Consider the following 27,366-nt stretch of genomic DNA (forward strand, 5'->3'; position numbering starts at 1 on the left):
TGTCCTTTTCTTAAAGTATAATTTTACAGTGTGGTGTGTTTGTAGAGTGCTCCAAGGCAGATTTGGGGGGGGGGGGGGGGGGGGGTAAATAACCATCCATGCATGTTTCACAACAACAACAAAAAAACTATAATTATTCAAACAAAATAAGAAGGCAGTTCTGATCCTGAAATAACACCTTACACAAAGAAGATGCCAAAAAAAAAAAAAAAATCTAAGACCTTGCAGTCTAAAAAATATTATGGAAGAAGTGAGAGGAGACATGACCTGTAGTGCTTTAGGGCAGGGCCTGGAAGGATGACATCAGTCCATACAGCATTCTAACCACACCCCCCCATTAGGTTCTAATCTAGAACCATCCACAGTCTTGTCCTCTCAGGAGGTTCCGGGTTGCCACTTTTTTGCTCCTCAGTATGCTTTTTGTTAGGGGGGGGGGGGCCCGTTCCCTCCTCACTTTGCTCCTCCACAGCTCGTCTGCAAAGGCCACAGTTTTAGCAGACATTTTGTGTCTAATCCATTGCAGTTTCAACCCAGTCCCTTGGGGCAATGCCATTTACTGTTGGCAAATTCCCTCAACGAGATATTGTTTCGTCACTGTCACGTTGTATGTCCTGATAAAAAAAAATGTGCGTGCATTGGGTATTTACAATGTATCATAGATGAAATATGAAACCACTACAATGTAAAGATGGCATTTTCCATGTATTCTTGGTAGTGGGCACACTGCTGTACAGACAAAAACAACAACTTCGAAGTGTGAACTGTAGCTCCAGAATTCACAATCACACCATGGCCAAAACTATTGTTAGCAAAAACGGTTCAGGGCATATGGAACTCAAAACAATTATTAACAAAGTATTTAAAAAAAAAGAAAAAAGAATTGGACCAGAAAGTTCCTCTTCAATTACTTTCTACTTCCTTTCAAATCAGCAAAAACAACATCTAGGAAATTGAAATAAAATAGCCTACGATTCTTCATATCAAGGGCTTCTTTTTTTGCAGGGATTTTGCTCGTTTCAGACAATTCTCCCAGTAAAACAAAAAAGAAATTACAACAAACCACACATTCATGTTACCAACTGAAACACAGCCCTCTACTTTCATTGCAGATAGAATCCTAGAAGAACAATCAGAAACGCTGGGTGAGTCAGTTAGCTTGTTTACCAGCAGTTACTGTAGATCATGACCCTGCTTTAGAATGCTTCATCTGTTATTCTCAACGGACAGACATTTGTAAGACTGTAGCTGTGTTCAAGTAGGACAAAATGTGGAAGGGAAAAAAGTAAGAAAACCAAGAAGCAGAGAGTTCTTTTCACTTCAAGTGAGCAGAGATCAAACAAGCCTTCACCCGCCCTGCCATTGTCAACTGGTGCACACGGGGTGATACCGGTTTTAATTCTCTATTCAACATGTCCTCACTGCGAGAGGCGTTTGAAACCTACTATAGTATAGTGGTGGAACTGCATCAACCAAGACCCGGTCAGCCTGTGACAGGCCAAACCTCACCTCCATGCACTACAAAGCAGAGAAAACAATAGCAACGCTTATTATTTTCCCCATTTGATTTGACATTGGTCTTCCTTTTCAGTTTTGAAGTCACATACTAGGGGCCAATCCAGGACAGCCTTGCTGCATCATTGCTGTAGGTTGGGAGGGAGGTCGAGGGAAGGAAGGTTTTAACGATTCCAAAACATTAACAAACTATGTACACCTTCCCATCACCATTCTGTTTCACTTCCTGTACACACATTGCACACACATCATTGTCTTTCATCTCAGTTTCTCAAAAACACTGTACACACAACCCTGCAGACAGGAGTATGTTTTTTTTCTCTGTCAGCAGTGACGTGTCTCTATGGGGCAGAGAGAAAGAGAAGGTCGAGATTCTTCCCACTCAAAGTTCTAGAAATCATAGAATTCCAATTCTACCATAGAAACAGAGACACTTGAAGAGCTTAATTGGCCCGATCCAGAGGGCAGGAGTCAAGGGTGACAAAGGACGCTGTTCCTCCTGGAGAGAAGAGAGCGCTCCGGCCTGGGTCTAGTCTTAAATCGACTGTTTGATCAGCCAATCAATAAACTGGGTGTCTTGAAGGTATTGAGTGATTGTGTGCAAGGAGATTAGGGGAGGTGAGTTGCAGGTTAAAGGGGTTGGTTGCCCTCGTGTCATGTTGTTACTCTTTTGTCGTCTGGACAGTGGGTGGGGGCGCCACGGGCCCCACCTCCTCTGTGGTGCTCTCCCAGCTCTCCTGTGCTCTCTGTGGGGGCCGCTGGGGCGTGTTCATGTGCTGGGCAGCCGGACCCGTATAGGGCTGGGCTTGGGGGTGGTTGTTCTGCTGCAGAGAGACACGGAAACAGGGAGAAAGAGGTGTCAGCATTCAATATGAGCATTCTGTAAATTCTGGAGCAGTGCCACACAGTGTGTGTGTGTGTGTGTGTGTGTGTGTGTGTGTTACCTGCTGAAACTGTGTGGCAGGAGCAGGGTTATGGGGGTACAGCGCTGTGTCCTCGGGAGGGGAGGAGTCGTGATCTTCTGTTGCCTCCTGATCATCTGGCTCCTGAAAGAAAATACAGACAATGGAATCAGCCAAGGAGAGCTCTGTTACATTACCACACACACACCGACAAAACATGCAAACACCCATCCCACGCGCACACACCTTCCGTACCTCCTCGGGGCAAAGTTCACAGGCCTTGGCCAGGGTCATGCGTGCGGAATGTGAGCGCTCCAGGAAGTACCCGTTGGAGGTCTCGTTGCTCTGGACGGGGGGAGACCAGTTGTTGTAAGTGTACTGGGGGTTCCCTGTGTAGGGCCTCCTCTCCAGCTCATCCCCCAGCCACTCCACCGCCCATGTCCACTTACGCTTCAGGTCCCCGTTACTCTGGGAGCACAACAGAGAGAGAGACAGTTCTAATGTTAACACAGTTCTATTCCTGATACACCATTCAAGATTTCCAGACACAAACATACTGTACATACTTGAAACACCATTCTAAAATTACTGATCTGGTAGGCAGAGAGGAGCGAGAGGTGACTACCATATCTAGTCTACTACTGTCATGTTTACCTGTAGTATCTGGTAGGCCACAGTACAGTTGCTGAACAGAGCCACCATGCACTTGATACACTGGTAGGCCCGTTTCTGGTAGTGGTTCTTAGAGCGCTGAATGGTGTCAAACAGGCCGTCCCTGTCGTCTGGTATACCCTTCAGCACGTTGTGAATCCTGTGGGTCTGCCAGGAGTCCTCTATCAGCAGTATCTGCAGCAGCAGGTCCAGGTAAGGCCTCAGCTCATACGTGTAGGAGTACGCCACCTAGGGGTTGAGACAGGTAGATGGGTGAGGGAAACAAAAACGCCATGTGTGAGTGAGAGTCATCCGTGTTAACCCCTTACCTGCCAGAGCAGCTCAGACAGCACGGTAGAGGAGAACTGGGGGTTTTCCCAGCAGCTGAAGCGCAGCAGCTTGACCGTCTCCTCAGAGTTGCTGCAGTCCTCGATGATCTTCTTCACATAGCTGGTCCTAACGAAGAGGATCTCTGACACCAGCTGTTGCAGGGGCATGATGGGGGTGGTCAGGTTGGCGTCTCCGTACGGGTTGGCCAGGGACGGGTTACCTAGAGGATAGTGAGATACATTTATATCTATTTGGACACTTCGCTTTATTCTAAGAACGCAAATAAGAGTAAAGAAACAGGAGAGAGAGAGAATGACAGACAGTGAACCCGAGAGAGAGATTGGAACCATTAGAGAATGAATGAAACACAGAGATAGAGAGAACGAGAGAGAAAGAAAGGAGAGCAGAAGAGACAGCAACCACAAGGCGGTAACAGAGAGAGTGAAACATACCATTGATGGACGACTGCATGCGTGTGGAGACGTCACAGCAGCGCAGTAGCTGGGAGACCACAGCGTAGAGCTTGGTCAGTTCTGCATACTGGTACTTTATGGGAGGGCCAGGCCCCTCGTCTAGAGCCACCAGCATGAAAGTAGCAGTGACACTCAGCTTCAACAACTGGGTCTTCTCTGCCAGACCTGGGGGGAGAGAAACCATGTTTTATTCCAGCAAGAAACAAACCAACAGCGTTTCTCCTGCACACGCACGTAGTCTTACCCAGGTTGGCGTACATGACGAAGAGGTTGAAGAACTGCTGCAGGTGTCGGCCGTGCTCTGACACCTCTCTCCTAAGCAGGTTCAACACTGCCCTCAACAGGTGATCACTCAGACTCAGGTTATCACAGCCCTGATGCAGGAGGTCAAAGGTTACAGGTCATTTTCTTAAATTTACCCATGCACCCCCTGTCAGACAAATTATATATATATTAAATACATATTTATTTATATATTTGATGCATGGGTAAATTAATATATATATATTAATTTACCCATGCATAAAATATATAAATAAATATGTATTTAATATAATATAATATATATATATATATATATATATATATATATATATATATATATATATACATACATACATACATACATACACACACACACAGTGCCTTGCGAAAGTATTCGGCCCCCTTGAACTTTGCGACCTTTTGCCACATTTCAGGCTTCAAACATAAAGATATAAAACTGTATTTTTTTGTGAAGAATCAACAACAAGTGGGACACAATCATGAAGTGGAACGACATTTAAAACTTTTTTAACAAATCAAAAACTGAAAAATTGGGCGTGCAAAATTATTCAGCCCCTTTACTTTCAGTGCAGCAAACTCTCTCCAGAAGTTCAGTGAGGATCTCTGAATGATCCAATGTTGACCTAAATGACTAATGATGATAAATACAATCCACCTGTGTGTAATCAAGACTCCGTATAAATGCACCTGCACTGTGATAGTCTCAGAGGTCCGTTAAAAGCGCAGAGAGCATCATGAAGAACAAGGAACACACCAGGCAGGTCCGAGATACTGTTGTGAAGAAGTTTAAAGCCGGATTTGGATACAAAAAGATTTCCCAAGCTTTAAACATACCAAGGAGCACTGTGCAAGCGATAATATTGAAATGGAAGGAGTATCAGACCACTGCAAATCTACCAAGACCTGGCCGTCCCTCTAAACTTTCAGCTCATACAAGGAGAAGACTGATCAGAGATGCAGCCAAGAGGCCCATGATCACTCTGGATGAACTGCAGAGATCTACAGCTGAGGTGGGAGACTCTGTCCATAGGACAACAATCAGTCGTATATTGCACAAATCTGGCCTTTATGGAAGAGTGGCAAGAAGAAAGCCATTTCTTAAAGATATCCATAAAAAGTGTTGTTTAAAGTTAGAAGGAAGAAGGTGCTCTGGTCAGATGAAACCGAAATTGAACTTTTTGGCAACAATGCAAAACGTTATTTTTGGCGTAAAAGCAACACAGCTGAACACACCATCCCCACCGTCAAACATGGTGGTGGCAGCATCATGGTTTGGGCCTGCTTTTCTTCAGCAGGGACAGGGAAGATGGTTAAAATTGATGGGAAGATGGATGGAGCCAAATACAGGACCATTCTGGAAGAAAACCTGATGGAGTCTGCAAAAGACCTGAGACTGGGACGGAGATTTGTCTTCCAACAAGACAATGATCCAAAACATAAAGCAAAATCTACAATGAAATGGTTCAAAAATAAACATATCCAGGTGTTAGAATGGTCAAGTCAAAGTCCAGACCTGAATCCAATCGAGAATCTGTGGAAAGAACTGAAAACTGCTGTTCACAAATGCTCTCCATCCAACCTCACTGAGCTCGAGCTGTTTTGCAAGGAGGAATGGGAAAAAATTTCAGTCTCTCGATGTGCAAAACTGATAGAGACATACCCTAAGCGACTTACAGCTGTAATCGCAGCAAAAGGTGGCGCTACAAAGTATTAACTTAAGGGGGCTGAATAATTTTGCACGCCCAATTTTTCAGTTTTTGATTTGTTAAAAAAGTTTTAAATATCCAATAAATGTCGTTCCACTTCATGATTGTGTCCCACTTGTTGTTGATTCTTCACAAAAAAATACAGTTTTATATCTTTATGTTTGAAGCCTGAAATGTGGCAAAAGGTCGCAAAGTTCAAGGGGGCCGAATACTTTCGCAATGCACTGTATGCTTGTATGCTCAGTCAGATTATATGCAACGCAGGACACGCTAGATAATATCTAGTAATATCATCAACCATGTGTAGTTAACTAGTGATTATGATTGATTGTTTTTTTATAAGATAAATGTAATGCTAGCTAGCAACTTATCTTGGCTTACTGCATTCGCGTAACAGGCAAGTCTCCTTGTGGAGTGCAACGAGAGAGAGGCAGGTCGTTATTGCGTTGGACTAGTTAACTGTAAGGTTGCAAGATTGGATCCCCCTAGCTGACAATGTGAAAATCTGTCGTTCTGCCCCTGAACGAGGCCGTTAACCCACCGTTCCTAGGCCGTCATTGAAAATAAGAACGTGTTCTTAACTGACTTGCCTAGTTAAATAAAAGGTATATAATTTTTTTTTTTTTTTTTTTTAACATAGGCAAATCGGCGCCCAAAAATTGTTATGAAAACTTGAAATCGGCCCCAATTAATCGGCCATTCCGATTAATCGGTCGACCTCTAAATGGCTTGTTTAACAAAGGGCAATACAAACAAAATTAAACAAAATTTCATTTTCAATTCATAAAAAAATAAAATGTGTAATCTGTATAAATCTGTATCAATTTTTTAACAAAGGATGAGCCTTAATCTACTGTAGAACCATTTTGGGTTTAAGTATAAGTATACATAAGTATAAGTATACATAAGTGAAGAGAGGTTTAAAGTGTTAATATTTAAATCATTTTAGCCCCCCAAAGTGATATTCATTATATAAATAGGTACGTTTAATTTTGTCTGGCTTAGCATTCCAAATAAAATTAAATATTTGCTCATATGATTTTTAAAAACGAGTCATCTGGAGTAGGCAGTGCCATTAGTAAGTAAGTAAACTGTGATAGGACCAAAGAGTTAATCAATGTGATTCTTCCATAAATAGACAAGTATTTACCTCTACATGGTTGCAGAATCTTATTTTTTGCGAACTTTCTATTGAAATTAATTGTGGTAAGTTAATTTATATTTTTTGAGATGTGAATACCAAGTATGGTAATTAGTATTACATCACACCACACACACCTTCTCTACTCTTTCCCTCCATCGCTCACTCCCCCTTTACTCCCTCCGTACCTGTGTGGACCCGTCAGGGGAGCTGGCGGGGGCGGGGCATGGCCCGTCCGCCAGGGAGAAGTGGGCGATGAAGACGATGAGTTTGGCGAAGGCCCCCCGGACCTCGGCACTGGGACACTCCAGCAGGTACTCAGAGAAGCGCGTGGGGTACGCAAACAGAACGTTGTGGGCAAACCAGCAGCGGACGTTCTTACTGTGGCGCAGCAGGATGCACAGGGCGTCATACCTGAGAGAGAGGGAGAGAAGGTGAGGAAGGGAGGAGAGTAGACAGAAAGAGGGAAAAGGAGATAGACGGGGAAAAGAGAGTTACAAGGCTGTCTTGCAATATAAAGAAAGCACACACTTTCTCCCTCTCACAGACAACCCACTCACCAGTCACCGGCGGGCCCCCGGACTACTTTCTTGGTGTGAAACCCAGTACTGAAGAGGAACCTAGCTGCTAGCTGGATGCTGATCATGGCTATCTCCTCTGCCTCTGGCAGCAGGTGGTCCTGACCCGGGGGAGGGTTGAGGTAGACGCTGTTGCAGGTCAGCAGCTTCTTGACGAACTGGAAGTACTCCAAGCTGTACTGCATGCGGCTGTGCATGAACTGGACGTTCTGCTTCCTCACACTGCATTCAATGGCCCCCGGCATCGTCACCTGGGAGGGGGAATTCATTAGTACGGTTATGAGCATTACGTCATTATACACACAAACAGACTCATTCACACCCACAGGTTCTCGCCTCTGCACTTTATCACAAATACACACTATCACACACACACAGTCCTGATCCCCACCTGTCGTGGTGTAGTGGGAGACACAGTCAGCTCTGAGATGCACCTGGCCAGCTCTCCGTCTGCCTCCACTGCGGCCCCTCCCCCTGCCGCGTCCATCCTCTCATAGAACAGGATGTAGGCGTTCCACCATCTCTTCTGCCTCCTGTAGGACATCTTCTTCATCATGTGGTCAAACACCTCTCCCATGTACTCCCCCCCGAAGCACTGGCTCTTCATCTCCTCGTCGTCGTCCATCTTGCACTCCGTCACGTCACCGTCGTCAAACTTGTACCAGCGCTCCTTCTGCCCGCTGTCGGCGCTACCGCCGGTGCCACCGTCTCGCTGGCTGATATAGGAGTAGTAGTGGCCGCCGCTGGCCTGGCCCGAATGCACCAGCACCCCCACCAGGCGGTACTTAGAACTGCAGCCTGGCGGGTCGGGTTCCGATGGTTCGTTCTGCATGATCATCTGAGAGGAAAAGGAGGAGGGAGGAGTGACTGACTAGAGACAATGTTTGGACTAATGATGAGTTTCCTTGCCAATGCTGCTTCTGTTTACTCTTTCAGGGTTCAGGCCATGGTTATAGAGCTCTAATACACAAATCAAATTTGATATAAAAGTAATCTACCTGGCTCTCCGGGTTGCCGTCATCTCCCTCCAGCTTGGCCACCCCGGCCACAGTGTAGGGCTCCATGTCCAGCTCCCTGGGGAACTCAAAGTAGTCGTTGAACTTGATGGCACACTCCCTCTCCCAGTCGTAGTCAAACCTTTTCAGCTGGATGGCCAGCACTGGAGGAAGCTTCTTTATCAGCAGACGCTTCACTGTGTCCACCTGTAGTGGATAAAACAAAAAACAGTAAGAAATGTCATCCTAAAGTATCTATCCATATCGACACTGCTATTTTGCAATGGAATGAAAACAAAGGACTGAGTACTCAACAGGAATGATGAAGGACAGGAGAAGAGTGAGGTACCTTCTTGTTACACTTCTCACAGTGGTATGCGTTGGCTCCCTCCAGCAGGTCTCCTTTGACGTACTGCTCCATAGAGTCCAGCAGGTTCTGGTGGTTCCTGATGTCCACGTTCAACGTGGTGAAGGACTCCTCACACTCATACCTGGGAACAAGATGGTGGAACAGTTTCACTTATTATATTTCAGGCCTGTGATAACTGAGAACTATGTGGTGCCATTTTGTGTCACTAACCACATTTCCATCCACATTTCTGAGAGTAGTCATATCTTATATATACACCGTTTTTTTTTTAATGATCACAACAGCTAGTTTCAGTACAATTTTATAAAAGGAGACACAGATAATTTGTTCGTTTAACATGGTGGGATCTTTGTTAAAAATGTATTATGCGAGAAATGGCGGTGGAAACGCTTTTATGCGCAAACATTTATATAATAATCATCATATGGAAGTAAACTTGGAGTCATGCGATGACACGGTGTGGGTCCTCCCACTACGGTTCAGGAAACCATGCAGTTTATTAGGCTACAGATTAAAGGTGATGAGCTTGACGCTCCTTTCCAATAAATATCATGGGTCTTATTCTGGTGACATGATGATCAATACATTTTGTGTGCACTACGTCATCACGCACTCATTTTTTATATTTTTAAGTCCATTTGGTGGGAATACCACACTGGTGGGAATACTACACTGGTGGGAATACCACACTGGTGGGAATACCACACTGGTGGGAATACCACACTGGTGGGAATAACACACTGGTGGGAATAACACACTGGTGGGAATACCACACTGGTGGGAATACCACACTGGTGGGAATACCACACTGGTGGGAAAATCACACTGGTGGGAATACCACACTGGTGGGAATAACACACTGGTGGGAATAACACACTGGTGGGAATACCACACTGGTGGGAATAACACACTGGTGGGAATAACACACTGGTGGGAATACCACACTGGTGGGAATACCACACTGGTGGGAATAACACACTGGTGGGAATACCACACTGGTGGGAATACCACACTGGTGGGAATATCACACTGGTGGGAATACCACACTGGTGGGAATATCACACTGGTGGGAATACCACACTGGTGGGAATATCACACTGGTGGGAATACCACACTGGTGGGAATACCACACTGGTGGGAATACCACACTGGTGGGAATACCACACTGGTGGGAATACCACACTGGTGGGAATACCACACTGGTGGGAATAACACACTGGTGGGAATAACACACTGGTGGGAATACCACACTGGTGGGAATACCACACTGGTGGGAAAATGCACATATTTTCTTTATGCAGGTTTTAGAATATTCGCATAATAAAATCTGGAGGATGAGTGGTCGTTCATTCGGTTCCACCAGTGTTAGTAAGTGGATGAAAATCACTCACCTGTGTGGGCAGTCACGGCAGATTTTCTGGTCGGCAAAGGAGCCTCCCAGCACCTTGCTGAGCATGGAGGAGTGGCCCATGGCCTTCAGAGCCTCATCCAGACTGTCCACTAAAGAGTTGAAGAACTCCAGGGCATCGTGCTGCTCTCGCAGATTCACCGGCTCACCCCATAACCTACAGGAGAGAGATCAATAGAGATAGCTCTTCCAAGACCATTTGTGTGAAATTGGTTTCAAAATAAACAGCTTGTAATCTGTATACCACTACATTCCTTGACATTTCATTGTTTTACCTCAGCCTGCTATCGTTAGCTCACCTGAACTGTTTCCAGAAGCCTCGGGGTACGTAGTACTGCAGTCGGGAGGAGGCCAGGTGACCAAAGATGACCTGTAGGTGGCGTAGCACCCCAATGTTGTACTCCTTCCTGTCCTCCGACTTACTCAGCGAGGGCTTGTCGTCAAACTGGTGTTGGTAGGCGAACACCTCCTCCCGCGCCGTTCCGTCTGCATTAGTCTGAGGAGGGAAAGTAACAATACACTGGATGGATTATTTAAGTTCAAATTGTACATCTTGGTTCTTCTACACAACATCCGTAAACACTCGGTAATATGAACTTCAGAGGGATTTCATTTCCCTAGTCCCGTAGCTCTATACCAAGGGTTGGGGCTGCCATAAAAAGCATCTCAGATTGTAGCTTTAAGCGAGCCATTTTGCAATTATTCAATCTGAAGAGTGAATATAGTTTCGATTGATTCCCAGTCAGTCCCGTCACCTCGTTCTCCTGCTTCTCGTCCCCGGACAGTTCATCGTCCACGTCGGTGCCGGTGCCCTCCACGGCCAGGACACCGTTACGGATGGGCGGGATCATGTAGAGCTGCTGGATGACCGAGTTCATGTAGCAGGTGGCCCCCGCGTTCTTCAGCCCCACAAAGCCTTTGGTGGGCCGCGGCCCCACTGGGGGGAGGTATTCCCACTCTGTCAGAGCCTCACAACCTGAGAGACAGGGAGAGAAGGAGAGGGAGTTGTTCAACGTTTATCCATTCCACATATATGATCAACACAACAATGAATATCAGAAAAACATTTATAATTCATTGGGGAGAGGTACAATTTACCAGTACAGAGAGGAATATGTGACATAAATAATAATTAGGAATTTCAGATTAAGTGACTATGTAGTACATATCTGTGAGTGTATAGTTGTTGTACCTAGGTAGTACATATCTGTGAGTGTATAGTTGTTGTACCTAGGTAGTACATATCTGTGAGTGTATAGTTGTTGTACCTAGGTAGTACATATCTGTGAGTGTATAGTTGTTGTACCTAGGTAGTACATATCTGTGAGTGTATAGTTGTTGTATCTAGGTAGTACATATCTGTGAGTGTATAGTTGTTGTACCTAGGTAGTACATATCTGTGAGTGCATAGTTGTTGTACCTAGGTAGTACATATCTGTGAGTGCATAGTTGGTGTACCTAGGTAGTCCATATCTATGAGTGTATAGTTGTTGTACCTAGGTAGTACATATCTGTGAGTGTATAGTTGGTGTACCTAGGTAGTACATATCTGTGAGTGTATCAACGATCTGCTTGAGGTTCCGGACACAGCCGACCGGCAGAGCCACCAACAACTCGAAGCCAGCGTTGATGGAGGCGGGGCTGCTACAGACAGGGATGGCCTGCTCCGTTGGGAACTCCCCACTCTTCACGTACTGCAGGTACACATTAGACGCCGGGAAGATGAAGTCATCTATCAACTCCTGGAGAAAGAGTGGGGTGAATTAACAGAATGGACAAAGCATCATCTTATGGTGGCTTGTCCTGTGACTATATTGAGTGAACTATTTGGCAACCATACTGGATTTCATAAACAACATAATGACCCACTTTTATGAGGTTGGCACCGCCATTCTCACAGCCAATGTAGTACTTCTTCTCTGGTGTCTGGAAGGCCAGCAGCTCCTTGGTGACCCCCAGGTGACCTTCTAGAATGGTCTCCTCCACCCCCGTCTCTCCTGTCCGCTTCACCTCATCCTAACGGTAAAAACACCAAACTGCCATTTAGCGGTAATATTTATGAGAGATATGAAAGCCCATCTTAGACCTTCTCTAAACTACACCATATTAAACTGCATTTCATTTTCTAACAATGAAAAGACTTCTTGTCCAATACCCTGATCTTCTTGAGCCAGTCGATCTCATTGTTGAGCAGCGCCTCAGCGTTGGGCAGGTTGATGTTGCTGTTGTAGGCGTAGTTCAGCAGGTGCCTCAGCAGCGTAAAGTAGTCCCCTGCGTGCTTCGCCCTCTCCTTTGCCGTGCTCTGGAGGAGAGAGGAAGGATACGTGTTACAACAACAAGGGGTCCCAATGGAGTGGGGTGAAGGTTTCAGTGGGTTACATTTCCTCTTCTAATTATGAAAGCTGGGATTGAGAGATGGTAAACTGATCCGAGGTCTGTCCTTAAGGGCAACTTCTACCCAGAGCTGAAGAATAACTATTGTGTCAGTAGGGGAGAGGGAAGAGATGGGAGATGGAAGGATACGCACCCCTAAAACGGTGAAGAGGAGGGTGATGAAGAAGAGGAGGGGTCTGTGTCCCATACAGCACCTAGTGGCCATGAGGAAGAACTGTTCCTGAGCCATCTGACGAACTGACCTGGAGACAGACAGGAAGATGACAACAGGTTGATTTCTCTGTCAAAAGGTGCTTTTAACATAGTCTGATGACAGTTTTATATCGGCTTGTTTTTGTGAGATTAAGTTTGAACACCAAGAGGCGGTTTTCCCGACACAGATTAAGCCTAGTCCTATACTAAACTCAATGGAGAATCCATTGAAAATGCTTTTCAGTCCAGGATTAGTCTGTGTCCAGGAAATGCCCTGAATGAACAGATCCACAACACAGACATAGATTAACAGCCAGATGCAGACATACTTGCTGTGGCAGTGCAGTAGCAGGTCTATGATGTAAGTCTGCCAGGCCTTCTCCTTACTGAGAGTGTCCAGAGCGGTGGGCAGCAGGGCAAAACACAGGGTCATGATCTCCAGTGCCTCACAGCACACCATCTCATCCTCCCCGTCCGGCTCCTTACCCGCGTTCGTCTGTAGAGGTGATGAACACACACCGCTGTGAGTTTATAGAAGACACAGAAACTCTCCATACAAACCCCTAGAAGTCTGCGATACACACTTTAAGAACCAAGCACACACCATCTCAGTTTAGAAAGGGTTTTACCTTCTCATAGATCTGACTGATCTCTTCATTAGAGCTGAAGACCAGCTGTACCGTGCCACAGCCTGAAGCCCACACGATCTTCTGCACCGCCCGGATCACACAGAGGTCTGGGATGTACTTGGATGCTTGGAAGAAGTTCTGGAAGTTCGGGGGCAGAGACTGCCAAAAAAAGTGCGGACGTTTACGGTCTTACTCTTTTTCACTTGCCGTTGTTACCCGGTTGAACGCATGTGTAAGCACTCGTCTCAATAGACGGGCCGTCTCACCTCGTCAGAGATCTGTTGAGCCAGTCGTATGGCCACGTTGCGGAGCATGCACTCAGAGGCAGGGTTCGGGATATTCTGTAGAGCACTCTGGAGGACCAGGGCCTGGTCGTGGGTCGCCTGGTTGATCTAGAGAGGAACAAAATCAAAAAGACAGTGGATTGAGAACACCAGTCATATTCAGGCTCATTCAAATACACAATGAAGGTACGTTGAGGTGATCATGGTCTGTCCATTCAGGGTCTGGTAACAAGGGTCCTGCTTAGAGGTCGACCGATTAGGATTTTTCAACGCCGATACCGATTATTGGAGGAACAAAAAAAAGCAGATACCGATTAATCTGACAATTTTTTAAAAATGTTTTAAACACTTATTTTAACTTAATATAATACATCAATAAAAATCTATTTAGCCTCAAATAAATAATGAAACATGTTCAAATTGGTTTAAATAATGCAAAAACAAAGTGTAATAACTACCCCGCTAACTAGCTAGCCATTTCACATTGGTTACACCAGCCATTAGGCTGATAGGCTTGAAGTCATAAACAGCGCTGTGCTTGTGAAGAGCTGCTGGCAAAACACACGAAAGTGCTGTTTGAATGAATGCTTACGAGCCTGCTGCTGCCTACCACCGCTCAGTCAGACTGCTCTATCAAATGTCAAATCATAGACTTCATTATAACATAACACACAGAAATACGAGCCTTTGGTCATTAATATGGTCGAATCCGGAAACTATCATTTCGAAAACAAAAGGTTTATTATTTCAGTGAAATACGGAACCGTTCGGTATTTTATCTAACGGGTGGCATCCTTAAGTCTAAATATTCCTGTTACATTGCACAACCTTCAATGTTATGTCATAATTACGTAAAATTCTGGCAAATTAGTTCGCAACGAGCCAGGCTGCCCAAACTGTTGCATATACCCTGACTCTGCATGCAATGAACGCAAGAGAAGTGACACAATTTCACCTGGTTAATGCCTGCTAACCTGGATTTCTTTTAGCTAAATATGCAGGTTTAAAAATATATACTTCTGTGTATTCATTTTAAGAAAGGCATTGGTGTTTATGGTTAGGTACAGTCGTCCAACGATTGTTCTTTTTTCGCAAATGAGCTTTTGTTAAATCATCCCCCAGCGTTGCATCGATTATATGCAACACTGGACACGCTAAATAAACTAGTAATATCATCAACCATGTGTAGTTATAACTAGTCATTATGATTGGTTGTTTTTATAAGATAAGTTTAATGCTAGCTTGCAACTTACCTTGGCTTCTACTGCATTCGCGTAACAGGCAGCCTCCTCGTGGAGTGCAATGAGAGGCAGGTGGTTAGAGCGTTGAACTAGTTAACTCTAAGGTTGCAAGATTGGATCCCCCGAGCTGACAAGAAAATCTGTCGTTCTGCCCCTGAACAAGGCAGTTAAGAACACATTCCTAGGAACGGTGGGTTAACTGACTTGCCTAGTTAAATAAAGGTATAAAAAAAATTTTTTTAAATTAAATGTATAAAAATTTAATTGGCAAAATCGCTCAAAAATACAGATTTCCGATTGTTATGAAAACTTGAAATCGGCCCTAATTAAATCGGCCATTCCGATTAATCGGTCGACCTCTAGTCCTGCTACCCTCATTGTTCTGCACTCGTCTAAGCTGTAGTAATACAAGGTTTTCCCCGCATTTACAGAGGTAATATAACGGCAATACAAAAGCGTTATTTACCGGCGATGCGGGGCTGGTCCCCTCCACTACGGGCTGGCAGGCCTCGGCCACAGCTTTGACGTGTCCGAACCCCACGGCGGTCAGCAGCAGCTTGGCGATCTTCAGGGCATTGAGGTACGCCCCCCGCCGCGTCTCCATGTCGGCCGACGGCAGGAAGTTGTTCCTGGTGAGCATACTCAGTACGAGTGGGAGGCCGCCGCTCTTCAGGAAGTTGTACTGGAAGTCGCTGGCGTCCTCGCCGAGGGTGCCGCTGGCCGGCATCAGCAACGCATACACCACCTGGGGAATCAATCCAATCAAACGTGGCAGGAGGATGTGAAGAGTGTAAGGGGTAATGAATCGATCACGTAAACCACCACACACACAGTGGTGTGTGTTACCAACCTCAGTGAGGTAGAGGACTTGTGAGGGCGAGGGGCCAAAGAAGCGGGAGTCCAGTGTGGGGCTCAGGCTGTTCTCTCCCAGCTTGGCATGATCCAGACAGATAGCGCGCAGGTTCTCCACGGTACCGTTGTCTACACACAGCTCAACCAGAACATCAGTCAGTCAGGACAAATCATTTCAAACCACAATAAGAGAGAGAAAGAGAGAGACGCAGAGGAAGGATGAGAGATGCTGTTTTGGGGCCACAGAAGGACAGCAAGCTATAATGAGAAAGAATGACAGCGTGAGAGAGAAAGACAGTGTACCTGGAGGCATAAGCTTCATGAGGAGCCTGGCTCCATCTCGCAGCAGAGGCATGTTGAGGGTACAGCCCAGGTCTGCTACCTGCCACAGGAACGAGATGTAGCGCAGGTGGAGAGACATGATCTGCAGAGAGCAAGACGTTACTCAGGAGAAGATGACACATTTGACATTTCTCACGTGAGGAAAGGTGTGTGTGTGTGTCTTACCACTCCAGGCAGGCAGCCCTCCACCTCTGGGTTGGGCCCTTCGCTGAAGTGGTTGCCATGGTTACTGGGTGAGCCGGTGGAGGAGTCTGAGGAGCTGTCAGGACTGGAGGGCACGGTGGCACTCACCTGGGTCAGCTTGGCTGTGATCAACTACACACAAAATACCGATTTGAACCAAACACTAACAGATACACTGTGCTTTCATCATCTAATCCCAGTAGATTAGTGATTCCAGGAGGGAGTCAAATTGTATTTAAACACATCGGAACTAAGCCCTAATTCAAAACCAGTGCATGGGCCATTGATTACGAAATGACTAGCTCACTGCTTTGTCCTTGAGGTTGAGCTGTCCAATCAGCTTCCTGTCATCCGCTGGGTCGACAACCTCCCCGCCAATGAAGAGCTCTATCTTGGTGTGCGTGGCGTTGGCCTTGATGCGTGTAAGGATGCCGCGGCGCACCGAGCCGATGGTGTCATTGGTGTGAGACCAGATGTCCAGGTCATCCACCTGACGACCCTGGTTAGGGAAACGCACGATCAACGTGATGTGCTTCCCCCGGAACGCCCTGAGAGAGAGAAAGGGGAGAAAGAGAGGGATTGGTCAGTCAAAATATTGGCGCTGAGACTCTGACAAACTTAGTTAGACCTCGCTTTCACAAGTGTGTGTTGGTGTGAGTCTGTGTGTGTGTGAGCCTCTCTCCTACCTGGACATGGGCAGTATGGACCTCTCCTCGTGGTAGTCGCTGTCACATTCGTTGATGTACTCCTTGAGCACGGTGAGCACGCGAACCATGCGGATGGCCTCCTGCCGGGCACAGTTGATGCTGTCCTTGTCCCCGTCCAGGACACACAGCGTGTCATACGACGCCTTCAGACGGTCAAAACACAACTGGATGAAGTCCTCGTGGATCTCCACCTGGTTGACCTGCAGCTTGGGCCCCAGGTTGGTGTAGATCTCCTTCAGCAGGTCGATGGCTCGGCTGGCGATGTCATCAGTACCCTGGATCACCACCTGGTAAAACAATGCAAAGCTGTTTTGTGCACTATCCTCCTCCAGGGTTAATCCAGGAACCAGACTGTTGTCTATAAAAGCTTTTAACAGCGATTAGAGGAGTTTTAACTCAAATGCCTCCCAAGGTAGTCCAGTCCTATGAGCTCCAGGTTATACAGTGTGTTCAGAAAGCTTTCGAACACTGATAAGCTGTTTAACACTCACCCTCCAGAGGTAGTCCAGTCCTATGAGCTCCAGGTCATCCATCATGTAGGCCCTGCGTTTGGCCACCAGTTTGCCCTCGCGGCAGTTGACAGCCTTGAAGAACCTCTCGAAGCACTTCATGCCGTTCTCCGTGAGCAGGGACGGGTCCAGCTGCAGAACATTGTTCTCAAAGAAGTCCTTGTTGATGTCCGGGTCCAGGTCTGGCTCATCTCCCATTAGCTTAGAGTACCTAGAGTTGGAAAAGACAGTATAAAGACATTATAAAAGGCTCATACTTGCGCATAACAAATGATAAAGTATGATCCCAGCATGCTTTAAGCGAAGTGCTACCAATAACATTTGAGTTGAACTAACCTGGAATAATTAAAAAGGGAAATCATATTTAATATACATCAAAGGCTGGTCTAAACAAATGTGTACGTACCATTTGAAGCACGCCTCCCGGTCACACAGGAAGACGGCGCTCTCAGCCAGACACCTCCAGATCTGCTTGGCCTGAGGAGCACATAGCCACAACTGTCCGTCCTTCAACAGGAACCTGGAGAACAAGATGGTTCAAAGCAGTTAGACACTAACAGACGACTCAGAATGGCCACTTTCATTCCCACAGACTGAGAAATGCCTCGCCGCCCAGAAAAGCAGTCAAGGGTCATTGTTTTCATCCAGAGATGCCTGGAGGCAGCCGCCTGCCTTACCTCAGGAAGTTGAGCCTCTCCTGGACCTCCTGAACATGACTGTAGCGACTTCCCACTCTGACCGTCTGAGGGTCAAAGTCTGCGTGTTCAGCTTTGGAGAACGGTCTCATGGTCTCCATGTAGGCAGACAGGTTCTCAGCCACCAGAGTGACCAGGGCATGGTTGTGCTGCAGCTGGTTGATCAGGTCATGACGATAGAACACATGAGGACTCCTCTGGGTCTGACTGTATGGGGAAGAGGAAAGGGAAGGAGGGAAATGTAATATTTCATCACAAGCTATGACTCAATGGGAAAAGGAGATGAGAGAGCGAGAGAGAAAGGGAGAGAGACAGGGAGGTGGAGAGAGTCTTTCGTTACCTGAGGTTCTGAGGAGCTTCCCCAAACAGGCTGCAGATCTCTCTGATCTGCTTCAGGGCTGGTATGACCCACTTGTCGTTGGTGCGCAGCTCCTCGATGAAGCGGTCTATCCACTGGATCTTCTGGGTGTCTCTGTCCTGTTGGAACACACAGAAGCACAGAGCAGGGTCCTAGTCATTAGGGACCATCGTAGCAAAACATTTTGCAACAGAAAACAAAAAACAAGAGATTCTCATTTGACAAGTTCAGGAAGAACGTCCCAGTTTCCGTCTGTTTTCTTTCGTTCGGTGCCTAATACAACCCAGTAGCAGTAACAGTAGTTTCACCTGAGAGCAGCTGTAGTCCAGTATCTTGATGTGTGCGCTGAGGGCCTGGTCCATGATGTCCACGGGGACGTCGTCACTGTGAGCCAGGTTCCACAGCAGGTTGAGCACCTTGTGGGCCATCACTCCATCCTTATCGTCCTCCGCCAGACGACGGATCAGCTCCAGCAGCTTCTCACGCTGCTTCTTACTCGCATTCGTCCAACTCTCCTTGAAGCAATCAAAGAGATGGTCGAGCTGCTCTGGAGAGAAGTCCCAGGCCAGTTTGGCCAGAAGATCATGGACGTTCTTCACTATGGCTTCGTGCTTACCAGCCTGACATAGAAACGGACACAGAAGACACTTAGGCATGGTTCTAAAAACAACCCCTTCCCCTACGCATTCCTTTTTTATAAAGGAAAAGGTCTCTCTTGCAAAATATATATTTTTCACAAATGAGAATAACCTGTATAGGTTCAATGAATAGGAATTACATTAAAATTCAAGATGGATCCATCCCCATATTGCTGAGACCCATTTCCCATGACACTTTAATTCAGTACCTGAGCTGCCCAGATGTTGTCCAGGTCCTGCATGGTGAGGGCTTTCTCTTTGATGACGAAGCGGAGTATCTTCTCTAGTTTCTCTACGTACTGAGGCTGGTGGAGGCTGTCCCTCAGCACGATGGACAGGATGTGGTTCTGCTGGATCCACTCCTGAGAGAAAGGGAAAGGAAGACAAACATCAGGCATAGCAGGTGTAAATGAGAACTTGTTCTCAACTTGCCTACCTGGCTAAATAAATCAAAATAAATTAGCATTCCTGTGGAGAAATTCCATGTCCAATTCCACTGACAGGAATTGAACTGGAATTGACTATTAAACTCTGATGAGCAATTTAAAAGCTCTATACAAATCCAGTCAATTATCATTCATAAGGAGTAACTGTGGTGACTCACCGCCATGCGTTCTGCCGTCAGCCACTCCTCCTCCTCGGGGTTGCCATGCCGATGCGTATAGTAGGACACGCTGGAGATGACCTTGTTGACCTCATTCAGAGCGTTCATCTTGCCGTTGAACGAGGAAATCTGCAATAACCTGGGGACAAATTAAAAGCATAACCATCTTATTGAAAATTCCACCCAAAAGCTATTTTTTGGTATTTATTTCATTAGTCCATTGTTGACAGAGTCCCAAAATGTTTTACATGTCAGAAAAATACCAGCTGTATTTTGAAAGTTACACATCTTGAAAAATGTTTTGCATGTCAACAATGGACTAATGAAAGAAATATCAAAACAGTTTTTGGGTGGAGTTTTCCCATAATAATAAAACAGCAGTTGACTGGCCAAAACACTCATCACACGAGGTGCTCAAACCCCAATGTGAATTTTAATTCTATACAATAACAACCTAAAAAGAAAACAACTGAAGGAATCTCACCTAAGGATCATTTTCAACCTAAATATCTCCAAGTTCTTGACGGTCTCCTCCTGACCGGGCACCCTGGAGGCCAGGTTCTTCAGGGACTTGATGATCATGGACAGGGCATCGTTCTTGGCCTCGTTCTTGGCCTCCTTCTTCAGCTCCTCGTCCGTCAGATTCTCCAGGAACTGAGGAACCATCTCGATCACTGGCAGGAAGTACTTCTTCACTGTGTGCAAGGTCAGGAACTCATAGCACTGGCCGAACGGCCTGGAGGGAAGACATACACGGGTTAGGACACGCACACGTCCCTTACAAGTCCCTTACATTGGTCCATCTGCGCTAACATACTTTATGAGGGCAGCGATGATCTGCACGTTGAGTGCCTGACCGCTCATGAAGCGGTCGTGTAGAGTCTGAAACCCGTTCAGCGTGCCAAACTTATTAATCAGGTCCACCAACCAGCCCTGAGAGAGAGAGGGAGAGGGAGAGAGAAAACAATGAACGGCTAATCACTGGCGACAGCTTTATTCATGTTGAAAACTTGGATATACTGTATCAAGCGAGGAATCCTGAGTGAGCGAGGGTGAGTTGGGGCCTACCTTGGGTGAGCGAGGGTCGGGTGGGCGGGCGAAGAGCTCGTCGTCGGCCAGCGTGGCCCCGGCGGGGATGGTCTCAGAGGGCCGCGTGCCGTTGTAGATGTGGAACTTGCAGTGGGGGTTGGTGGCTGTGGCCAGTAGCTCCAGTAAGGGGAACCAGTCCTGAGGAAGCTTGGTCACACACAGCTCCACCAGCCGGTGTGTGTTGGTGATGATACACCTCTGTGGAAGGAAGGACAATCAGTTGTAGTTCAAACAGCAAGTGCTAGTGTGTGCGCACACACACACACACACACACACACACACACACACACACACACACACACACACACACACACACACACACACGAGGCCCTTACATGGATCTCAAACTTCCACCCGCTGACAGCCTCATCTGTAAGGATCTTAGTGAAGGAGATGGTCAGGCCGTCCCTGAAAAACCTCTGGCACGCCTCACACTTCACATCAAGCCCTGCAGAAAGAGGCAACGATTAAAGGCAGAAAACAAAGAGAGATCAATAGAAGACACATGAAAAAGATGTCCTATATGGATGTATATTGTATACGATGATGGACACACCTTTTTTACATAAGTCTATAGCAGCTTCAAGTAGAACTTCTAATTCCCCCTTTGGCAGGACTGGGACTACCCATCGGGGCCTGTTGATCATGTCGTCCAGCTTGGCCAGGTCAGTGTGAGGGAAGGCAGGCTCCTCCTCCTCCAGAGCAGGGGCAGAGTCTCCTTGGCCCTGCTCCTCCTCCGCCGCCGGTGGGCTCACAGGAGACGGCTCTGTGGTCGACGGGTTGGGGGACACTGTCTGCAACGCGCACACACATTAATATTAAAAGTAAGTAAGTACGAAAGCATATGGCATTGCAGATCGCTCCATATTAGTCAGTCAACTTCACGCAGACATACAGGTGATATGCGGGTAACCTTGTTCACTGATAATTGGGGAACTATCCATAGACAGACACACATCACCCCGACACTCACCTGGGCCTGTGTGGGTGGGGGCTGGCTCTGAGAATCAGCGGGTGCCTGGCCCTGGCTATCATTGCCCCCCACGGGGGAGCCACGGGTGGTGACCGTCATGATCGACACAGGGCAGATCTTGGCAGTCTTGTCCACTTTAGGAGGCCCTGGCCTGGAGGGGAATCACTGCCTGGGTAGGGAAGGAGAACCAGAGGCAGGCTGAGAGGGAACGCTCCGGCTGCTGAGGCTCAGGGAGGGTTGCAGAGACCATCGCAGAACCTGTGGGACAGAGACAGGGGGGGAGAGATTTAGAATGGTTGATGCCCCATTTTTCACATGCATTTGGGACTGAGGCATGTGCATTTCAGCTAATCTGTGTACAATCTAGTGAACATCACATGGTCAACTTCAGACCACTGTTGAGGTGTAAAAATAGCTGAGAAACAACACAGGTGCATCCAAAGGCCATGATTCCACAGTATGTTTGCAAGACAACTAAGCGAGACCAATTCAAATGACTCATTCTGCCACTATCTGGGTCTAGACATTAAAATGCTAATACACATGCTTGACAACGGGGTGGAATTATGACATACAGACACACACACCCTAGCCCTAATACCGACAGACAGAACCCCCCGCCCCACACTGCCATCACCTCTCCTATTTCCAGTTTAGCTGTGCTGCAGACAGCACAGGACTATCAACCATACGCCACACTGGCCTATTAATAGTCTCTGTCGAACTGGTTCAGAGATATCTAGACTGTGCAAGACAGTATACAGCTACTGACAAACTGTTGATTGGTCACACAGAGCATGACCCTACCCTAACCCTACCCCAACAAACTGCAGCTCCTAGGTTACTCACATCTCACTACAGCAAGACATGCATGGGATATTGAGGTTTCAAGATATCACCTGGCTATATTAGCCAAGCAATACAATAACAAGAACAATTGAACAAGGAGAACAAGCCAATGTGCGCTTAATGTATTCTTAATAATTGCCCAAAATGATTAATAATAGCATAATGGATTGAAATCAGGCCATCTATGCTTGGCTGTCAGTGCCACTGACATAAAGTTGTGGTAGTCCAACAATGTGTCCCAGTACTATAACAGTGTTTCACAACTCCAGTCCTCCAGTAGCCCCAACAGCACACATTTTTGTTGGAGCCCCAGACAAGCACACCTGATTCACTATAACATAAGTGAGTCTGTATAGAATATTGACCTTACACAATAGCAGAGTGACAAAGCAAAACATCTTAAATCACTATGAGTCAGGATGGAAGAGATAGGCCCTAAACCTGTTGTTAGGCTGAGGCTCCTTCAATCCACTCAAGTGCCTATGAGGTAACATTAAGATTAGGGGCTAGGGTTTCTGGGTAGGAAAGTTCTGTGTGTCTAGTTGTGAGACACTGGAAGTCTTGAGACACATTAAGACAGTCTCCAGCTGAGTTACGATCCTCTGGGCTCAGTTTACAGGTTTATTATTGGCTGTCTTCAGTTTCTCGTCTTCAGATGTATCCGCTTCCATCTAATGGAAGAGGTTAGTATTAGGGAAGGGGAATCTGATCCTAGATCTGTGGTTTGGGCCGACTTCTACCTCAAGCATCATCAGGCAAGCCGGCAGGAGTAGGCTACAGCTGACATCTACAATGTGAATGGAAGTTAACAAGCCAATCGGAATCAATGACCCAAGGAGCAAGAACGGTTGAGGAACCAATCAGATGAAAATAAACCTTGAGTCTTGAGAAAGCACCTGACCGGGCCATAAACCAGGGTAAACACTCTCCTCAGCACCCCCAGACGTTCCACATTTGTGTTCTAACCATAAACCGGCACACCTGATTTAATTAGTCAAAGGCTTGATGATTAGTTGAATAACTGAATCAGTGGTGCACGTTTAGGGTTAAAACTAAAATGTGAAAACTTCTGGGGGGGGGGTTGAGAAACACTGGTTTTCAGCTTACTGAAAATATAGTAATTACTCCTGGTACAGCTGCCATGACAGTGTGTTTGTGGCAAATATTCAGGTCATCATGGTCAAGGCTTAGTTTTGCTGACTTGAGTAAAACTTGAAGTGAGCCTAGCTAGGTCAGGACTGAGGAAACGCAAACCTTTTAGGTGTAATGAAGTCATTTGTATCCGGAAATGCACAAAGTAAGCATATTACCAGGCCTAAAAATCGTCAACAATTACATATTGACAATGCCTTGCTTGCAAATAACTAAAATCGATTCTTTGTCAATAGATATAATGCCAGCCCCTACCTTGGCTAGTCTCAAAAACCGACACTAGGCAGAGGCAACTACAGTTGGGTTTTGAAGACTACCCCTGGCTACACCTTCAGTTTCCGTTTTGGAGACATGTCTGTCTGCATCAAACTGTCAAGACATTTGGACATTCCTTGTGACAGCCGTTGGTTTACAAGGAGCTTGGCACAAAGGAAAACATTTATGTAACGACAAATGACAAGGTTGTTGGCATGATGTGTGTGAATAAAAATGTACTTGGTCCTAGGCTTGCTAATCATTCTTATCACGATCCGCTATCCTCACCAGAACCTCTCTGTGACGACACGTCATTGAGTAACATTGTGCAGCTAACTAATTAAATCAAGTAATTTGGGGACTGGAGTATAAGGAAAACTTGATTTAATTACAGCAAACTCAATCTCAAAATAAGTGTTACTGACACATTGTATGATGTATTTTAGATATGAGAGACCGCTAACTAGCCAGCATCAGCCAACAACTAACGTAGCTAACTACACTTGCTAGATTTAAAAAGCATTAGCCAAATATTTCAAACAATGCGAAAATAACAAGCCTGCAAACACTGCCTGGAACACGGTTAATTGATGTGAAAAATAACTTAATGCAACAGGAGTCTGGACGATAACTAATGCATAACGTTAGACAAGGCCCGTAATGTTAGTTAGCTAGCTACTGACCAGCATTGCAAGGGCCTTCTTACTCAACATCGGTAGTAGCGCTAACATGCTAGTTAACGTTAGCTAATGGCGCTGCCGTCGCCACAACAATCAACAGTCTGTGTGCATTGGTAGCTTGTTGATCAAACACCAGCCCATATCTGTCAACACCACTAGTCCAAGAAGTTAGCCAACATCTTGTCTGGTTGAGACTGACCTTGAACTAGTTATGTGGAAACCGTTATATTTCAAAATCCAAACAATTAACAGGTTGGTATGGGAAACGTCAGCCATTTTGCCACAGCCAAAAATAACAGCTAACTTAACTAGCCAACGTTACATACAGAAACAAACCGGCATTTCAGCATTCATTCTGCCGATGTCAGGCACCTTGCTTGCTATTACTCTCGCCTCTTTATCCAATGAAAAGCATATGTGTAACGTTACACCTTGTAACTAGACCGCTATAACGTTGCATTGTTAATGATTACTCAGATATGTCGTTATCTAGCTATACTAGCCAGTTAGCACCATTGTTGCTAGCTACCCAATGTTACTTACCCCAAAATTTGATGCAACTTCCTTGAGTTGACTTGTCCTGTCTATGAATCTTTCTATTCTGGGTTCCGCTAAGTGTCAACGTGTGTTACATACTATTTTCATACATGCATCCAGATCTGCTAATATGATCTCTCTTCCTTGCTTATTTTTTTGTCTGTACTTGGGTGTTTTTCCTGCGTCACCATCAACCCCCCCTCTACTGTAGTCTAGCACAGTTTTCCCAGCCAGTCCGTGGTAGTAAGCGCAGCTGACGAGGCCGTGTTCGAGAGGATCAAAAATTGTGACTTGCTGACTGATCTACAAATTATAATGAGCCGTTATTTACGATGTAAAGTTCCTTGTAGATCAGTCAGTCTGTAGTCGCCTGCACTGTCAGCGCCAATGTCGAACAAGCCCATTAAGGTAACGTTTAACAATTAAAGTGATTCACACCCCTTGACTTTTCCCACATTTTGTTGTGTTACAGCCTGAATTTAAAATGTATTGAATTGAGATTTTGTGTCACTGGCATACACACAATACCCAATCATGTCCACGTGGAATTATGTTATTAGAATTTATTTTTACAAATTAATACAATTTAAAAGCTGAAATGTCTTGAGTCAATAAGTATTCATCATCTTTGTTATGGCAAGCCTAAATAATTTCAGGAGTAAAAATGTGCTTAACAAGTCACATAATAACTTGGATGGGCTTACTCTGTGTGTAATAATATTGTTTAACATGATTTTTAAGACAATGCATCTCAGTGCTAGAGGCGTCACTACATACACCCTGGTTCGAATGCAAGCTGTATCACAACCGGCCGTGATTGGGAGTCCCATAGGGCGGTGCAAAATTGGCCCGCGTCACCTGGGTTTGGCCGGTGTAGGCCATCATTGTAAATAAGAATTAGTTCTTAACTGACTTGCCTAGTTAAATAAAACATACAATTATCTGTTTGGTCCCTCAGTCAAGCATTGAATTTTAAACACAGATTCAACCACAAAGACCAGGGAAGTTTTCCAATGCCTCGCAAAGAAGGGCACCTGGCCACTCTTCATCTATCAGCGAATATCTGTGGACCGACCAAGGTCCACTGTCACCCAGGAGCCTGTGTCCATGACATCGACTCCCTCCTGCCCACGGTTCTGGCCAACTACTCCAATATTGACACCATCGTCACTCACATAGGTTTTAACGACCTGGTAGTGCTCCAGTTCTCCTTGTCAGAATAAGCAACAGAGGACTTGGAAATCATATCAACTCCTGCAGAAAAGGCACTATGGTTATTGTGAGTAACCTAACTGATGTTCCTTTAACTCCGCCTTCTAGTGAGTTGATACAAACTGTTATCTCCTACCATTCTGATAAAACGTGGTTGTAATGTTAATAATTTGTTTTTTATTCCATTGGTCACCTCGAGGCAGATGGCATTGGGGCGGCAGGGTAGCCTAGTGGTTAGAGCGTTGGACTAGTAACCGGAAGGTTGCAAGTTCAAACCCCCAACGCTCTAACCACTAGGCTACCCTGCCGCCCCAATGCCACCCGCCTCGAGGTGACCAATGGAATAAAAAACAAATTATTAACATTACAACCACGTTTTATCAGAATGGTAGGAGATAACAGTTTGTATCAACTCACTAGAAGGCGGAGTTAAAGGAACATCAGTTAGGTTACTCACAATAACCATAGTGCCTTTTCTGCAGGAGTTGATATGATTTCCAAGTCCTCTGTTGCTTATTCTGACAAGGAGAACTGGAGCACTACCAGGTCGTTAAAACCTGTGTCATTATTGGAGTAGTTGGCCAGAACCGTGGGCAGGAGGGAGTCGATGTCATGGACACAGGCTCCTGGGTGACAGTGG

General features: G+C 45.9%; 1 protein-coding gene across 3 annotated transcripts; it reads right to left on the minus strand.

Annotated features, from left to right (window-relative positions):
• Nucleotides 1-683: 683 nt before the first annotated feature.
• LOC139373060 (ubiquitin carboxyl-terminal hydrolase 9X-like) lies at nucleotides 684-25,726 on the minus strand. Of its 3 annotated transcripts, none has more exons than XM_071113104.1 (42): nucleotides 25,521-25,726; nucleotides 22,042-22,299; nucleotides 21,625-21,862; nucleotides 21,404-21,516; nucleotides 21,048-21,266; nucleotides 20,797-20,912; nucleotides 20,464-20,715; nucleotides 19,980-20,118; nucleotides 19,585-19,737; nucleotides 19,046-19,357; nucleotides 18,720-18,856; nucleotides 18,362-18,586; nucleotides 18,091-18,204; nucleotides 17,667-17,895; nucleotides 17,155-17,462; nucleotides 16,776-17,016; nucleotides 16,451-16,600; nucleotides 16,247-16,367; nucleotides 15,942-16,072; nucleotides 15,558-15,836; nucleotides 13,833-13,958; nucleotides 13,567-13,725; nucleotides 13,267-13,433; nucleotides 12,879-12,987; nucleotides 12,507-12,653; nucleotides 12,221-12,367; nucleotides 11,886-12,093; nucleotides 11,107-11,327; nucleotides 10,651-10,847; nucleotides 10,335-10,508; nucleotides 8,923-9,064; nucleotides 8,577-8,780; nucleotides 7,970-8,416; nucleotides 7,561-7,829; nucleotides 7,189-7,414; nucleotides 4,113-4,242; nucleotides 3,848-4,033; nucleotides 3,395-3,615; nucleotides 3,069-3,314; nucleotides 2,670-2,882; nucleotides 2,457-2,558; nucleotides 684-2,336 (listed from the first exon to the last, which is right to left on the minus strand). In XM_071113104.1, exons 2-42 carry the CDS (start codon nucleotides 22,138-22,140, stop codon nucleotides 2,175-2,177), a joined length of 7,779 nt encoding a protein of 2,592 aa, XP_070969205.1. In that variant the 5' UTR covers nucleotides 22,141-22,299; nucleotides 25,521-25,726; the 3' UTR covers nucleotides 684-2,174. The 3 variants fall into 3 exon arrangements, with proteins under 3 accessions (XP_070969205.1, XP_070969204.1, XP_070969203.1); XM_071113103.1 differs by having other exon boundaries at nucleotides 2,661-2,882; nucleotides 25,521-25,723; XM_071113102.1 differs by having other exon boundaries at nucleotides 2,457-2,882; nucleotides 25,521-25,721.
• Nucleotides 25,727-27,366: the final 1,640 nt, after the last annotated feature.

The sequence above is a fragment of the Oncorhynchus clarkii genome, chromosome 18 (assembly GCF_045791955.1).
Source record: "Oncorhynchus clarkii lewisi isolate Uvic-CL-2024 chromosome 18, UVic_Ocla_1.0, whole genome shotgun sequence".
Lineage (NCBI taxonomy): Eukaryota > Metazoa > Chordata > Actinopteri > Salmoniformes > Salmonidae > Oncorhynchus > Oncorhynchus clarkii.

Bases quoted from the DNA above. Each gene is read 5' to 3' on its own strand.
- LOC139373060 (XM_071113102.1), bottom strand. From the start codon at position 22,140: ATGACGGTCACCACCCGTGGCTCCCCCGTGGGGGGCAATGATAGCCAG. The intron at 18,587-18,719 runs GTAACGAAAGAC...TTCCCCATACAG, and splicing joins GAAGCTCCTCAGAACCTCAG to TCAGACCCAGAGGAGTCCTC. The intron at 17,463-17,666 runs GTGAGTGTTAAA...TTGTTTTACCAG, and splicing joins GACTGGACTACCTCTGGAGG to GTGGTGATCCAGGGTACTGA.